At 41.9% G+C, this 14,312-nt stretch overlaps 1 protein-coding gene across 1 annotated transcript in view; it reads left to right on the forward strand.

The window, feature by feature from the left end:
- The window catches only part of lrp2a (low density lipoprotein receptor-related protein 2a), a 52,791-nt gene that overhangs the window by 13,649 nt on the left and 24,830 nt on the right, over nucleotides 1-14,312 (forward strand). The window contains exons 13-39 of the mRNA XM_006788505.3: nucleotides 79-285; nucleotides 373-575; nucleotides 719-859; nucleotides 1,053-1,256; nucleotides 1,809-2,001; nucleotides 3,043-3,168; nucleotides 3,287-3,417; nucleotides 3,617-3,754; nucleotides 3,861-4,142; nucleotides 4,285-4,524; nucleotides 5,966-6,085; nucleotides 6,535-6,651; nucleotides 6,744-7,124; nucleotides 7,436-7,450; nucleotides 7,749-7,997; nucleotides 8,579-8,790; nucleotides 8,875-9,059; nucleotides 9,159-9,387; nucleotides 9,521-9,698; nucleotides 9,838-9,966; nucleotides 10,716-10,882; nucleotides 11,090-11,233; nucleotides 11,328-11,437; nucleotides 12,257-12,434; nucleotides 12,536-12,749; nucleotides 12,840-13,079; nucleotides 13,275-13,463. Of these exons, the coding sequence (XP_006788568.2) occupies nucleotides 79-285; nucleotides 373-575; nucleotides 719-859; nucleotides 1,053-1,256; nucleotides 1,809-2,001; nucleotides 3,043-3,168; nucleotides 3,287-3,417; nucleotides 3,617-3,754; nucleotides 3,861-4,142; nucleotides 4,285-4,524; nucleotides 5,966-6,085; nucleotides 6,535-6,651; nucleotides 6,744-7,124; nucleotides 7,436-7,450; nucleotides 7,749-7,997; nucleotides 8,579-8,790; nucleotides 8,875-9,059; nucleotides 9,159-9,387; nucleotides 9,521-9,698; nucleotides 9,838-9,966; nucleotides 10,716-10,882; nucleotides 11,090-11,233; nucleotides 11,328-11,437; nucleotides 12,257-12,434; nucleotides 12,536-12,749; nucleotides 12,840-13,079; nucleotides 13,275-13,463 (4,922 nt within the window). The remainder of the gene's footprint in view (nucleotides 1-78; nucleotides 286-372; nucleotides 576-718; nucleotides 860-1,052; nucleotides 1,257-1,808; nucleotides 2,002-3,042; nucleotides 3,169-3,286; nucleotides 3,418-3,616; nucleotides 3,755-3,860; nucleotides 4,143-4,284; nucleotides 4,525-5,965; nucleotides 6,086-6,534; nucleotides 6,652-6,743; nucleotides 7,125-7,435; nucleotides 7,451-7,748; nucleotides 7,998-8,578; nucleotides 8,791-8,874; nucleotides 9,060-9,158; nucleotides 9,388-9,520; nucleotides 9,699-9,837; nucleotides 9,967-10,715; nucleotides 10,883-11,089; nucleotides 11,234-11,327; nucleotides 11,438-12,256; nucleotides 12,435-12,535; nucleotides 12,750-12,839; nucleotides 13,080-13,274; nucleotides 13,464-14,312) is intronic.

A 14,312-nucleotide genomic window follows, 5' to 3' on the forward strand; every position in this document is an offset into this window, starting at 1 on the left:
AATACATGTGCTGTACTTTTTGTATGTAGAAGCTGTGATCTAATAATCCCACTTCAATATATTCCCTTCCTTTCATAGGTATATGTTCTTCTCAGATTGGGAGTCACTGAATGGACAACCAGGCCTGGAGCGGGCCTTCATGGATGGAACCAACCGCTATGGTATCATTAGCAGTAAATTGGGCTGGCCAGCTGGTATCACACTAGACATAGAAGCTAAGCGCATCTACTGGGTTGATAGCCGCTATGACTACATTGAAACTGCAACCTATGACGGCTTGCATAGGTAAATACTTAATCAAATGCAACAAGTAGTAAGATTTTTCATTTATATATTCTAATAGATAAACATCCCTAATGTTTTTTCTGATAGAAAAACAGTGGTTCACGGAGGTACTGTGATCCCTCATCCATTTGGCATCAGTCTGTTTGAGCACAATGTCTATTTCACGGACTGGACCAAGATGGCTGTGATGAAAGCCAACAAGTTTACAGATAGAAGCTCTGAAGTGGTTTACAGAACATCTCAGACCCCACATGGAGTAGCAGTGATACATCAGCTGAAGCAGCCACAAGGTAAGACCATCAGAGAAACAAATCTTCATTATGATGGTCCTGATGCTGCTCATACTTCTCACGGTTTCTACTAATGTAAAGTATAAGTCTACCCAGATTATATAAGTTTTCCAGTAACCTGGATTGCTTTCTTTTGTGTCCAGTGCCAAACCCTTGCAGTGTAGACAGAGGTGGATGTGAGCAGATTTGTGTCCTGAGCCACAGGAGTGACAATGGAGGACTGGGTTACCGCTGCAAATGTCGCATGGGCTACGACCTGCATGCTGATGGCAAGCGATGTTTAGGTAAGAGATTATTTCTGTGTTTAATTGTTGCAAGGTTGTTGTTTTTTTGCAGACTTCAGTATGTTTCTTGGTTTAAAATGCCAAAATTAGTGTGTATACAGAAATCAACATGAGTTTTATACTGTTTTATACTCAGCTCTGTGTCATTAATGCCGGTTTTCTTTAATCTTGTCTGCTGATGTCAAACCCACAGCCGTGAGACAGTTCCTGCTGTTCTCCAGCCAGCTGGCTATAAGAGGGATCCCTTTCAACCTCTCTACTCAAGAGGACATCATTCTCCCTGTTACTGGATCCCCCTCCTACTTTGTTGGAGTGGATTTTAGTGCTGAGGATGATGCCATCTTCTTCTCAGACACAACCAAAGATATTATCTATAAACAGAAGGTGGATGGGACAGGTGAGCATCTTGTCTAGCTGAATTTAAACTAAAGATATGGCATAGAAAATGAAAAACATAATAGCCTTATTATGTTTGCACTGCCTTCCTAGCGTGGAGCTCTACCACATGATTTTCCAGGCCGACCCTGGGAGTTAAGGGGGTGCTCAAGAGGGCCAACTGCTGCTATGGGGGAGGGAACCGACAGGAGCACAGATCGTGTAAAATAGATCATATTTTATATAACTGATATCAGCCTAAAGACCTGAAAATAGAAATAATAAGGACCAAGCATTTTTGTTATGAAGTCACTAAAATATTACCTAAGCTGTGAAAGTAGCTACTATGTCACACACACACACACACACACACACACACACACACACACACACACACAGAGGAAGAAAGAAAGAAAGAAACAGCACTGCTCTGATCAGGGGTGTTGTTTTTGGAGCTCTAGTTTTTTCTGTCCGGTCCGGAAGAGGTAAATGGAAGCTGACAGCCTATTTATTTAAATGTGTTCCTCTTTCATCTCTATGTTAAACGGTGCTCTGACTGCTTTGATCTGCACAGGCAGGGAGGTACTGGCAGCCAACAGAGTAGAAGGAGTGGAGGACCTGGCTTACGACTGGATTTCAAAGAACCTTTACTGGACTGACCCCCGATATAGAAGCATATCCGTCATGAAGCTAGCTGATAAGTCCAGGAGGGCCATCATTCGTAACCTCAATAACCCCAGAGCTATTGTGGTGCATCCTCTTATTGGGTAAATCACTTTAACATCAAAGAATTGTTAGTATTTTTCTGTCTGTCTGTGTTTCCTTAAAGCAAATTCATGCTCACCATTACATGCACCAGGTAAATTGTGAAGACTTTGAATATCTCATAATTTATAGTGCATAATAGCATCAAAAGATTCAGAGAATGTGAAGAAATTTATGTGCACAAGGCCAAAAATAGCTAATAACCCTGATAATTTTGGACTCTCAAGTGGCACTGTGCTAAAAACAGGCATGATTCTATCATGGAAATTATTGCATGGCTCTGAAAAACTTCCATAAATCACTGTCTGTGAACACAGTTCACTGTACCAGCCACAGATGCAGGTTAAAACTCTATGATGCAAAGAAGAAGCCATATGTGAACATGATTGGGAAATGCCTCCATCTTCTCTTTGCCAGGGCTTTACAGTGGACTGAAGGAAAATGTAAAACTACAAGTTTGTCCATCTAACCTTATGCTCTAATGTTCTTGCACTAATATATTGCCTTTTTCTATACTAGTAACTGTAAAAACTGCATTCAGCTGCTTTTCACATAAATTCGCACCATTTCTGTAAAGTTCACATTTGCTGTGTCTCTTCATGTCATATTGTCCCCCATGTGAAATTAATGATTAAATTAAAAAAACTCTCACCTTTAAGTCTGCAGGACATAGTCTCATACAGGTACGAGGCATAAAAATGGCATGCAGTCCCACGCAAAGTGCGGTCCCTGGTCACCCATTCATAAAGTATCCACAAATTAAACTCTGCCTTGATAAAAAAGAATGATTATTTAGGACAAGCTGTTATTTCCTTTGGCCTCAAAGTCATAAGGCCTCTGTGCCAAATAGCTGAGATTAGCTGATTATGTGAAAGGCAGTATCGTAATGAAGACTAAGAAGTTGGCTTAAACAAACAAACAAATAAACAAAAATGATCTGCTTTGACAAAAGTTCAGATAAACATGTCATGCACTTTAATGGTTTTGCTTGAGTGGGAGAGTTTCTGAATTAAATATGTTGTGCTATTCATTTTCTTCATCAGGTATATTTTTTGGACTGACTGGTACCGGCCAGCGAAGATTATGAGAGCTTGGGGTGATGGGTCACATGCGCTGTCTATTGTAAACACTACTCTTGGTTGGCCAAATGGCCTAGCTATCGACTGGAGGTGAACAATATACCATTACTCTTTTTTACCCATAAACTGTTGCTCCTACAAACCACTCTTAGCTTCAAAGTGGCTGTTGATTGTAAATTTATATTTCTTTGCTTTGTTGTCCTCACAGTTCTATGCGTCTGTATTGGGTGGATGCCTTCTTTGACAAAATAGAGCACAGCAACTTTGATGGACAGAACAGACTTTCTTTGGAGCGCATATCCCAGATCTCCCATCCATTTGGTCTCACCATTTTTGAAGGTTAGGCATCAGCTTTAAGTTACCCTGTTATCTAGTACAATATCATACATTTGATCTAAATGATGAGTGAGTTTTGATTGCTAAAAACTGTCTTGTCTTGCTTTGGTGATGATCATGTTAAATGGACAATTGTTGTTAGCAGATGTTGGTGAAAGATGAAGTAACTGTAGCTGTGCTCCATTTCTCCTGTCCCTTAAAGGCTATGCATATTTCACTGACTGGCGCATGGGAAGCATTGTACGTGTGCGCAAGACCGACGGTGGGGAGATGGTCATTATCAGAAGAGGCATTAGCGGCATCATGCATGTCAAATCTTTCAACTCCAACTCTCAGATTGGTGAGTACCTTTATTCACTGTTCTTCTCACTCCGCTTGCCATGCGTAGCCTCAGCCTGCAATTGTCAGTCATATTCCTGTTAATTAGCCTCCACTCCTCTTCTCAGGTTCCAACCTCTGCAACAGGCCGGCAAATCCTAATGGAGACTGCAGCCACTTCTGCTTCCCAGCCCCAGACTCGCAGAGGGTGTGTGGCTGCCCATATGGCATGAAGCTGTCGCCAGACCAACGGGCTTGTGTGGAGGACCTTTCCAATGAGCCCCCCACACTGCAGTGCGGAGCCAACTCTTTCTCCTGTGGCAACGGCAAATGCATCCCAAACAGCTACAGATGCGATGGTGTTGATGATTGCCATGACAACAGTGATGAAGTCAACTGTGGCATTAATAGTAATGCATTTTTTTTCTTTAATTTAGTTGATTATATAATCAACTAAATTAATCCTACAAAAAAATCTTGCCTTTGGGTTTTTACTCAGCCTTTGTTAATATGGTTTAAATTAAAGATGATACCTTTAATCTTTTGTTTTAGACACCACTTGTTCCCCGTCTGCGTTCACCTGTGCCAATCAGCGCTGTGTGCCTGCAGGATGGCGCTGTGATGGGCAAAATGACTGTTTTGATAACAGCGATGAAATCAACTGCCCAACACACGTGCCTGGAACGTGCCCTGCCAATCAGTTTACCTGCGCCAACCACCGCTGCATCCCACACACCTGGCGTTGCGACACTGATAATGACTGTGTCGACGGTTCGGATGAAGTTGATTGCCGTAAGTGCTGTTAAAGAAGCTAAAACTTTAACATAAATAGGATTTGCTTAGAGATTTATCTTGGTATCTCAACACAATACACACGAGAAAGTAACTGAATTTTGTATGAGTTTATCAGTTTCTCATCTAATTGTGGTGGAATTTTGCCCACTCTTCTTTACATCGTTGCTTTATTTCACTGGGGGTTGCAGGCATTTGTTTATGCAAAGCTTTCTTAAGGTTCAATCACAACATTTCAGTCAGGTAGAAGCCTGGACTGTGACTGGGCCATTTAAACAACGTGATTCTTTTTTAGCCATGCTGTTGTAAATCTGCTGCTTGATTGATTTGTAGCATGACTCGGTTTCAGCTAAGCTTTCGCTGTCAGACAGCTGTCACATCTGACTCTAGAATACTTTGATTTTCAGAGGTGTTGTAGTCAAGTCAATGACCAAAAGATGGTGAGAGCTGTGGCTGTAAAACAAGCCCAATTCATCACCCTTCCTCCACCATGCTTAATAGCTGGAGATGTCTGTACTGGTATCCTGTGTTTGGTTTGCCCAAATATGGTTCTGTGCATTGTGGCCAAACATCTACACTGTGGTTTCATCTATCTGACAAATGTTCCAAAAATCTTTGGTGTGTTTAAATGCAATTTTGCAAACCTAAACCATGCCGCCACATTCATTTTTTTTAAAAGGAAAGGCTTTCTCCTGGGAACCCATACAAGCCACACTTGTGCAGTCTTTTTCTAACTATACTCTCAAGAAATATAACATTTAAAATGCTAAGTGAGGCCTGTAGAGTCTGAGATGTAATTATTGTTTTTTGGGGAGGGCATTTGTATTTCTCTAAGTTTTGTATGATCTCACCTTGGGGTTAATTTGATGAGATTTCCACTCCTGAGCAGATTGCAGCATTGTGTTAACAGATGAGCAGCTGCAGCTGCAGATGAGCAATCTGGCAAAACCTCTGATACTCACTGATAATCAGTTAATTAAGTGCATTAGATTAGCAGCACCTGCTTGCTATTTGCTCTTAATATATATAGAACCAGTGAGGTTGTATTAGTTTTTCACAGGATTGCATAGAGTCCTCTGAAAAAACTTTCTTTACATATATATGTGTGTGTGAGTGTGTTAAAGCTAGTCAGTGGGCTAGTGAAGATTAGTATTTTATAAATATTATTTAATGATTTAACTTCTCAGGCAACATGCACATCAACTCCCTACCAGACCCAAGTTCCCTAATAAGATCCTGTTTTTTTCTTTGGAGAACACTGACTCTTTTGTGGACTCGCTGCACGTTGCCACTGATTAGATTTTGAAGAAGCACGGTTGTTTTTCCTCTTACAAATAACATCGTTTTAAGCTAAGACTTGTACACTATTATATGCATTGCCCACTAATGTAGGAGATTAACTCACAGGCTCATGTTTTTTTCTAACATTTTGCGTTGACAGATCTGGGAAACACGTGCCATCCGGGACAGTTTCAGTGTCCAGACCACCGCTGTATAGATCCTAACTATGTCTGTGATGGAGACAGAGACTGTGTGGATGGGGCGGATGAGCAGGGATGCAGTAAGTAGCGTTCTAGATTATACACAGAGTTGCTAGCCCCATAAACTTTGCTGGTTTAGTGTGGGGCTGACTTGCAGTGTGCCAAGCATTGTGTTTAGAGCACATGTGCGTGTTTGGTAAAATCAGTTTAATTTCATTTTGCCTGCAGTTATAAAACTAATAATATTAGTTGCTCACTAGATCACTTTGACTTCTGAAGATCTAATTGTAAACTTACTGCAGCCTGGTCTCTTACTTTGAGAAGTTGTTATGAACTGGTGTCTTATTCATACAGCCCATTTCCCTATAAGGGATTAATTAATTTGTTTGGTCATTCATGCATTACAGTATCCTCTTTAATATTCAACAAACATTTCCCAAGCTTCTTAATTTATTGATCTATATGCATAATAGCTAAGCTCAGAAATATAAAATATCAGCATTAATGTATGTGGCTGGATTTTTTTCAGTATACAACTGCACTATGAATGAGTTTAAGTGCTCCAGGGGTCACCAGTGTATCAACTCCTACTACCGATGTGATGGAGTCTTTGACTGCAGCGATCGCTCAGATGAGCAGAGCTGTCGTAAGTATTTAAATGCTTCCAGTGGTCAGAGGTTATACTAGCAAAGTCCTGCATAATTATTTAGCCTGCTAATGTATTAAAAATTTTTTCAGCTACCAGGCCCCCAGGGATGTGCCACCACGAGAGTGAGTTTCAGTGTCAATCAGACGGAAGCTGCATCCCATCTTCATGGGAGTGTGACGGTCATCCAGACTGCGAGGATGGCAGTGATGAGCACCACGCCTGCCCACCTCGCACCTGCCCTTCCTCGCTGTTCCGTTGCGATAACGGAAACTGCGTGCTTCGCAGTTGGATTTGCGATGGGGACAACGACTGCAGAGACATGAGTGATGAAAGAGACTGTCCCACACCACCTTTCCGGTGTCCAAGCTGGCAGTGGCAGTGTCCCGGTCACAGTGTGTGCATAAACCTCACCACAGTGTGTGACAATACTCCTGATTGCCCCAATGGTGCTGACGAGTCTCCCCTTTGCAGTAAGTCTGTTCTCTGCTTTCTTCAGCTTAGACCGTAATCTTTTTGAGTCTGGCCTCACCAAATTCAATTACATTTTCACATCACATGGCGAAACAGGATCAATCTCTCAGCTGATTTAGTTTAATTTGACAATTTTCTGGTTCTTGTTTTCTATAAGCAGGAGGGCCTTAAATTCACAGAAATTTTGTGTTGAATGCCATCGGTTTGTCTTTGTATTCTCATTTTAAAATCAAGCATGTATGTGATTTGTCCTGTATTAACTTGAAAATGATCTGTGATTTTCCCTTCTTGCCCTTCTCACAACTTTCAGATGAACCTTTGCCAGGTAGGAACAAGCAAACTCTCAATCACTGCTAGAAATTCTGCAGTTGTAGTTTTGATTCATGTTTCAACAGATGCAGCATTTCTATTGAGTGTTTTAATAGTTATATAGATGTTTATTCATTATGTACCACAAACAGGCATAAAAATAGTTCTGGCTCAGAATAATATTTCTGAGGATACCTAATTAATGTAGTGACTGCTTTTTTAAATTTATTATTATTAGATTGCTGCATATTTATTAAAGGCCTAATTTACTTTTTTTTCAGTACTTAATTGTCTTTTCCCTCCTTTTAACTCAGATCAGGAGAGCTGCTCAGACAACAATGCTGGCTGCACACATGGATGTATCCAAGGTCCATTTGGGGCCCAGTGCACATGCCCTGTGGGTTATCAGCTTAGCAATGACTCCAAAACTTGTGAGGACATTGATGAGTGTAATCCCCCTGGACTGTGTAGCCAGCACTGCTTTAATGAGAGAGGCTCTTTCCGCTGCCACTGCCAGGATGGTTACACTCTTGAAGCAGACCAGCGTACCTGCAAGGCATCAGGTGAGGATGGATACAGCTCAAACCTTCTGTGCACTGAATACACCTCATTTAAAAACTATCCATAATCTCATAATGGATAAAAGTAGGAAAAAGGCAGATCATCAGCCTTGTAGTCATTTGCCTATACAGCACATACTTAGTTTTCTCCACTGTGCTGCTTCTTGTAAGGAGGCACATTAAAAGGGGAGCTTAGACCCCAGACTGCAAGACTGACACTCTATTTCTTCTGTCCTGTCTCTCTTTGCTGCTCTGATTTCATAGGATAAGGCAAATAACATGTATGTCACTCACTGCCCATCACCAGTGTAATTAGGACATAATCTCAAACAAAGGGCTGTGTATGGGGAGCGTGCCTGACATGAGCTCCTCTTCCCAACAGATAACCCGCTGAAAGACTTTGCAATACAATAGGACCTTATTAGGACAAAAGCTCCTTCCCAAAGGATTGTCATTTGAGTAGGGGCTATTTAACCGTCTTTTTGTATGGTTTTGGTCTGCACACAAAAGCTGATAAGTCCTCTTATTAGCACAAGAATGGAAATGGAAAAATAGATAACAGGGATTTTGATTCATGTTTATAGATTCTCGTCAGGCTTTCCTGTTGGTGGCAAGTCGGAATCAAATTGTGCAAGATGACATTACCACCCAACCCAACGTAGTCCGGTCAGTTGTTCGAGATGGACGCAACATTGTCGCCCTAGATTTTGACTCAGTCACTGAGCGGGTTTACTGGTCTGATACGAGCCAGGACAGAATCTGGAGTGCTCACAAAAATGGCAGCGACAGAGTCGTGGTGAGTGTAGTTTGCAAACAGCTCTGAATGAAGTGAGATTTGACCGTCAAGCATATTAACTAAGAATGAGTCTCTAATGCACAGATATTCGACAGTGGAGTGACTGTGACAGAGAGCCTTGCTGTGGACTGGGTGGGGAGGAACTTGTACTGGACTGACTACGTCCTGGAGACAATTGAAGTGTCTAAACTGGACGGCACCCACCGAACTGTGTTAGTGAGTGAAAATGTAACCAACCCCCGAGGTCTAGTGCTGGACCCGAGAGACAGGTGAGAAGAATTTGGATCTGTGTGTTTTAATCTGTATTTTATGGTCACAGCTTCTCATCACCCAAGAAGTTGATATTAAGAGAGAGTTTCTTTTTTTAGTGCTCACCTGATGTTCTGGACCGACTGGGGGAGGAACCCCCGCATCGAGAGGGCCAGCATGGATGGAAAGCAAAGAACTGTAATCATAAGCAGCAAACTGTACTGGCCTAATGGTCTAACCATAGACTACCCAAACAATTTGTTGTACTTTGCCGATGCCTACTTGGATTTCATTGACTTCTGCGATTATAACGGCAACAACAGGAAGCAAGTCTTGGCCAGTGACCTGGTGAGTGTATGAGATAGCAGACTTTATGCTAGTAATACATCTATAATGATAACGTTTATGTTAATAATCAGTTTTCTTCTGAATAGCATGTGTGAGACACACTTTTTTTTCTTTTGCTACTCTCTATGAAAAGGTACTGCAACACCCCCACGCAATTACCATTTTTGAGGATTTTCTGTATTGGACCGACAGATACATCAACCGTGTGATGCGAGCTCATAAGTGGCATGGGGAGAACCAGACAGTGATGCTGTTCAACCTCCCTCAGCCCATGGGTCTGGTGGCAGTGCACCCAGCCAGGCAGCCAGCAGGTATGATGAATAGACTGAACCTGATCTAGTCTTTGCTTCATCTTTATCCGCTGATGCTGACCATTTTGTTGGCCACATGATGAGAGAACCTGACTTTTTGGATTCTGTCTGTGTGCATGTGTTGTTTGACAACTTGCAGGGGAAAATCACTGCTTGAGGAGCTCCTGCACTCATATCTGCCTCCTGTCTGCTGTGGGACCGAGGTATTACTCATGTGCCTGCCCCTCAGGCTGGATGCTGGCAGCGGACCAAATCACCTGCACCAGAGGTATGCGCCCTGCCACATGGAGGAAAACACTCATCACTCAGTTTGATGAAAAAGGAAGTCAGATCAGATGTAGCAGATATGTTGAAATACTCAGGTCTTCATCAGGTGTGGTTATTGCTACAGCAGAAAGGATGGCGCTTTCATGCTTTATCTGCCGCTATCTCAATGCTGGTAAGAGAATAAATCTTTGAAAACACTAACCTGAACGATCCAGATACTTGTCAACAGTCTCCCATTTAGATTCTCTTGTAAACTGCTGTTCCAGTTATAAATATTAAGAATCATATGCGTGTCTTTCAAGGTCTTAAAAAGACAAGGGACCTTTAATTCAGTGTTCAAGGAGCCTTAGTTAGGTCACCAGCTTAACTCATCTCAGGTTTCAACCCATTCAAACCAAACAGGACACAGTCTCCCCCTGAGGCCAGCGATTATCCAAGAATGAAAATGCCCTACAACCATTCACTGATTTTAATCTGTGATGACAAAGCAAATCAGATTGTGCAACCAGCTTTCACCAGTCAATCCTCTTTATAGATAAGGGTTTTTTAGGGATGTCTAGGGATGTGTAATTTGCACCAGATATCATGCACTGAAAGGATCCTGGGGGCAAATCTTTTGAGCTCTGTCTTGGAATTTGTTTAATAATTTTAAAAGTATTCTTCTTTTTTTGCTTTGGGTTTGCTGTCATACTGTAGAAAAAAACGTTTAATGTCTTTTTAATGTTTTTGCTTTTTTTGCTCCACCTTTAGTTGAGGATCCGTTCCTGGTCCTTGTGAGAGACAGCATCATCTATGGCATTTCCCTGAACCCGGATGACAAGAGTAATGATGCCATGGTTCCTGTTGCTGGGCTTCAAAATGGCTACGATGTCGATTTTGATGACAATGAACAGACCATCTACTGGGTGGAGCACCCAGTAAGTGACTGTGCAGAAATTTTATACAGCTTTATAGTTCTTTATGCCTTTTCCCAAAAGTAAATAAGGAAATCAAGTTTTGTGTAGAGACATCCTGTGCATGTCGTAAGGGTTCATTGTAAAAAAAAAAAAAAAAGCCAATAAACATGCTAAGAAGACATAATACAGACTCATGCTGAGGTTAATATGTCTGTCTTTGTCCTTCAGGGTGAGATCCACAGGGTGAAGTCAGATGGCACTAACAGGACAGAGTTTGCCCCTGCAGCCATTCTTGGCTCCCCGGTTGGGCTGGCCTTGGACTGGATAACAGAGAATCTGTACTACACCAATCCAGCTACACAGTCTATTGAGGTGAAACGAATAATGCCATGTTCAGTAAAAACAAAACTAGTGTTGCAATGCAGTTGTGCAGCACAATAATTGCACCTCTTTGTGTTTGGCAAAGGTCTTAAAGCTGAGAGGGGAGGTACAGTACCGGAAAACTCTAATCACAAATAACGGCTCTCCAACTGGCGCTGGTAGTCCTGTTGGCATTGCCGTGGACCCAGCACGTGGGTAAGCCCTATTTAACACAGTCCTGGCACAGATCGCTCAACCACACAGCTACTGAGCTCTAACAGCCTCCTCATTGCCATCTGCTCGGCCTCTAGAGAGATCTCAACTTGTGTTACTGAATACTACACTGCACTCTAAAACCCCAGCAGTGTGCAGTCAAGCACAAGATATTTCTAAGATTTTTTACTTCCGCATGAAGACACTATGTGCTCATTAAGTTTCTGCTCTATGACTCTGACCACTCTATGTGTTATTGCTGTAGATAAGATAAGAGATAAGATAAGATAAGATAGAACTTTATTAATCCCTCGGGTGGGTTCCTCTGGGAAATTTGGTTTCCAAAAGCACAGCACCAACAGAAGTTACAGAGCGTGAGCAGAATATTATATATACACACACACACATATATAAATAAAATATACGAATGGGATAAATAGAATAAATAGGAATAAAAATAAAAAAAATACAAGTGAATTGCACATTTCAAGTATTGAGGTCTGCACCATTGTCTATTAACAAAATGTATTGCACAGTGAAGTGAAGAGGCACTACAGCTTAGTTGTTCCCCCCTCCTCTGTCCTCCTGTCTCCCCTCCCTCTCCCCTCCAGAGAGGAGTTAAACAGTTTGATGGCGTGTGGGACAAAGGAGTTTTTAAGTTTTTAAGATGCTGATATTGTTGCGCCTCATATTTAAACAGTATAGCGATAACAGTGGGCTTCTCTGTTTCTTTTAAAACTTTTAAAAAGTGATATGCATGTGTATTGCATCTGTGATTAAATTGCAAAGGCAGACACTGACACTGTCTGTCATGTTCTTAAGCAAACTGTTCTGGACAGACCAGGGAACCGAGAGTGGCATCCCTGCCAAGGTGGCATCTGCAGACATGGATGGCTTGAACCCCGTCACCCTGTTCACCAACGATCTTGATCACATTGAGTTCATCACTTTGGACATCCGAGAGAACAAGTTATACTGGGCTGTAACAAGCACTGGCGTGGTGGGTTTTTACTTAGCTCTCTCTAAGGTGCTTTAATCCTGATAATTATTTAAAATTTATTTAAAGCACTAATTTGTTTTGGTTTCCCTAAAATGCCGCAGATTGAACGTGGCGATCCCGACGGAAGCAACCGCATCACCATAGTGACAGGCCTGTCGCACCCCTGGGGTGTGGCTGTCTATCAGAACTACCTCTATTACACTGACCGCAACTTTGAGGTGATAGAGCGTGTGGACAAATCCACTGGAGCCAACAAGGTCGTGATGCGAGACAACGTGTCTGGACTCAGAGTTCTGAAAGTTCATTTTCGAGAGAGTGAGTAACACACAGATCTGCCTCAGTTCACTGCCTATATTATCTTTGCTGTTGCTCTTTAGTCTCACTGGATTCTGTTTACGCTCTCAGCCTCCGCAGGTACATCTAATGGCTGCACAAACAACGTGGGAGCGTGCGAACAGCTTTGTCTGCCTCGGCCACAGAGTCTGTTCACCTGTGCATGTGCCACAGGTTTTAAAGTTAATGCAGACAACAGGACCTGCTCTCCCTACCAGTCTTACGTCGTCATCTCTACTCTATCTGCTATAAAGGGCTTCAGTCTAGAAGGGTCAGACCACTCTGAGGCCATGGTGCCAGTAGCTGGAAGAGGTCAGAGATTGTAATACTGTTGCATACATAATTAACTATGCAGCTTGTAATAAAATTAGTAATCAACTTTTTAAAATGTGGGTTAGTCTTTGTTGTAATCAACTAAATAAATGAGCGATCTGTTGTTGTTTGTTTGCATTCATTCCCTCTGAAGAGACAGTAATGACCTCTAATGACTGGGTTATCCTCTTACAGGCCGTAATGCTTTACACATTGATGTCCACATGGCTTCTGGTTTCATCTACTGGTGTGACTTCAGCAGCACTGTGGCGATACAGAACGGGGTCAGACGAATCAAGCCAGATGGCTCAGGATTACGTAGCATTGTGACATCTGGAATCGGACGCAATGGGATACGAGGCATTGCTGTCGACTGGGTGGCAGGTATGCCATTCATTCATTTAAGCACATGTTTTGTTTACCACACAAGTAATGTGCGGATGGGTTTACAGCAAACTAATCTCTGTTACAGGATGTATTCTGTACCTAGGCTTTAGCATCTTTAATTCCTATAGAGGTCATTTATTGTTTAGCATTAAGCAATACGCTGCAGCAGTGAGATTCATTTAACTTCTAGCACATTACAAATAGATCACAGTCCCTTCTTATGGAGTTGTAGTAGTTTGTCTGTTATTTTCCTCTCAATTTCCATCACAGTGGACTTTAAATAAAACAGTGAAGACTTCACTGAAATGCAGACTTTCAGCTTTGATTCAAGGAGCTTTGCTGAATTTTTGCAGTGACTGTCAAGGAATTGTGGCCATTTCTACCCATAGTCTTCTATTTTCAGAGGCTCAAAAATAATTTTGACAATTGACTGACAAGTAGCTTCATGGTCAAATGAGGTCCATTGCCTTGTTATTTCATGACAAAGGAAGCAGACATAATATCTGAAGTTGATTCAGTTGATTCAGAGTGTTGAAGAGTGAATGCACTGGCCAACTCAGCAACACCAAAAGGCCTGAGAGACCACAGAAGACAACTAACATGCACAATATCACAGTTACTTCTGTGATAAAGAAAAACAACTTCACAACATCTTACCTAATCGAGAGCAGTCAAGGAGGTAGGTTAGTAATTGTAAATACACAGGATTTACAACAAGCTGCAAAATGCTGGTTACACTCGAGAAAATGAATGGCAGAAAACATGTGAAAGAGCCGAGACTAGAAAAAGACTATAAATGCTAGTCCAGTTATCATGTTGTACTGATAACACAATCATCCCAGTAAC

Source organism: Neolamprologus brichardi, chromosome 16 (assembly GCF_056152115.1).
Source record: "Neolamprologus brichardi isolate AB-2024 chromosome 16, ASM5615211v1, whole genome shotgun sequence".
In the NCBI taxonomy this organism is placed as follows: Eukaryota; Metazoa; Chordata; class Actinopteri; order Cichliformes; family Cichlidae; genus Neolamprologus; species Neolamprologus brichardi.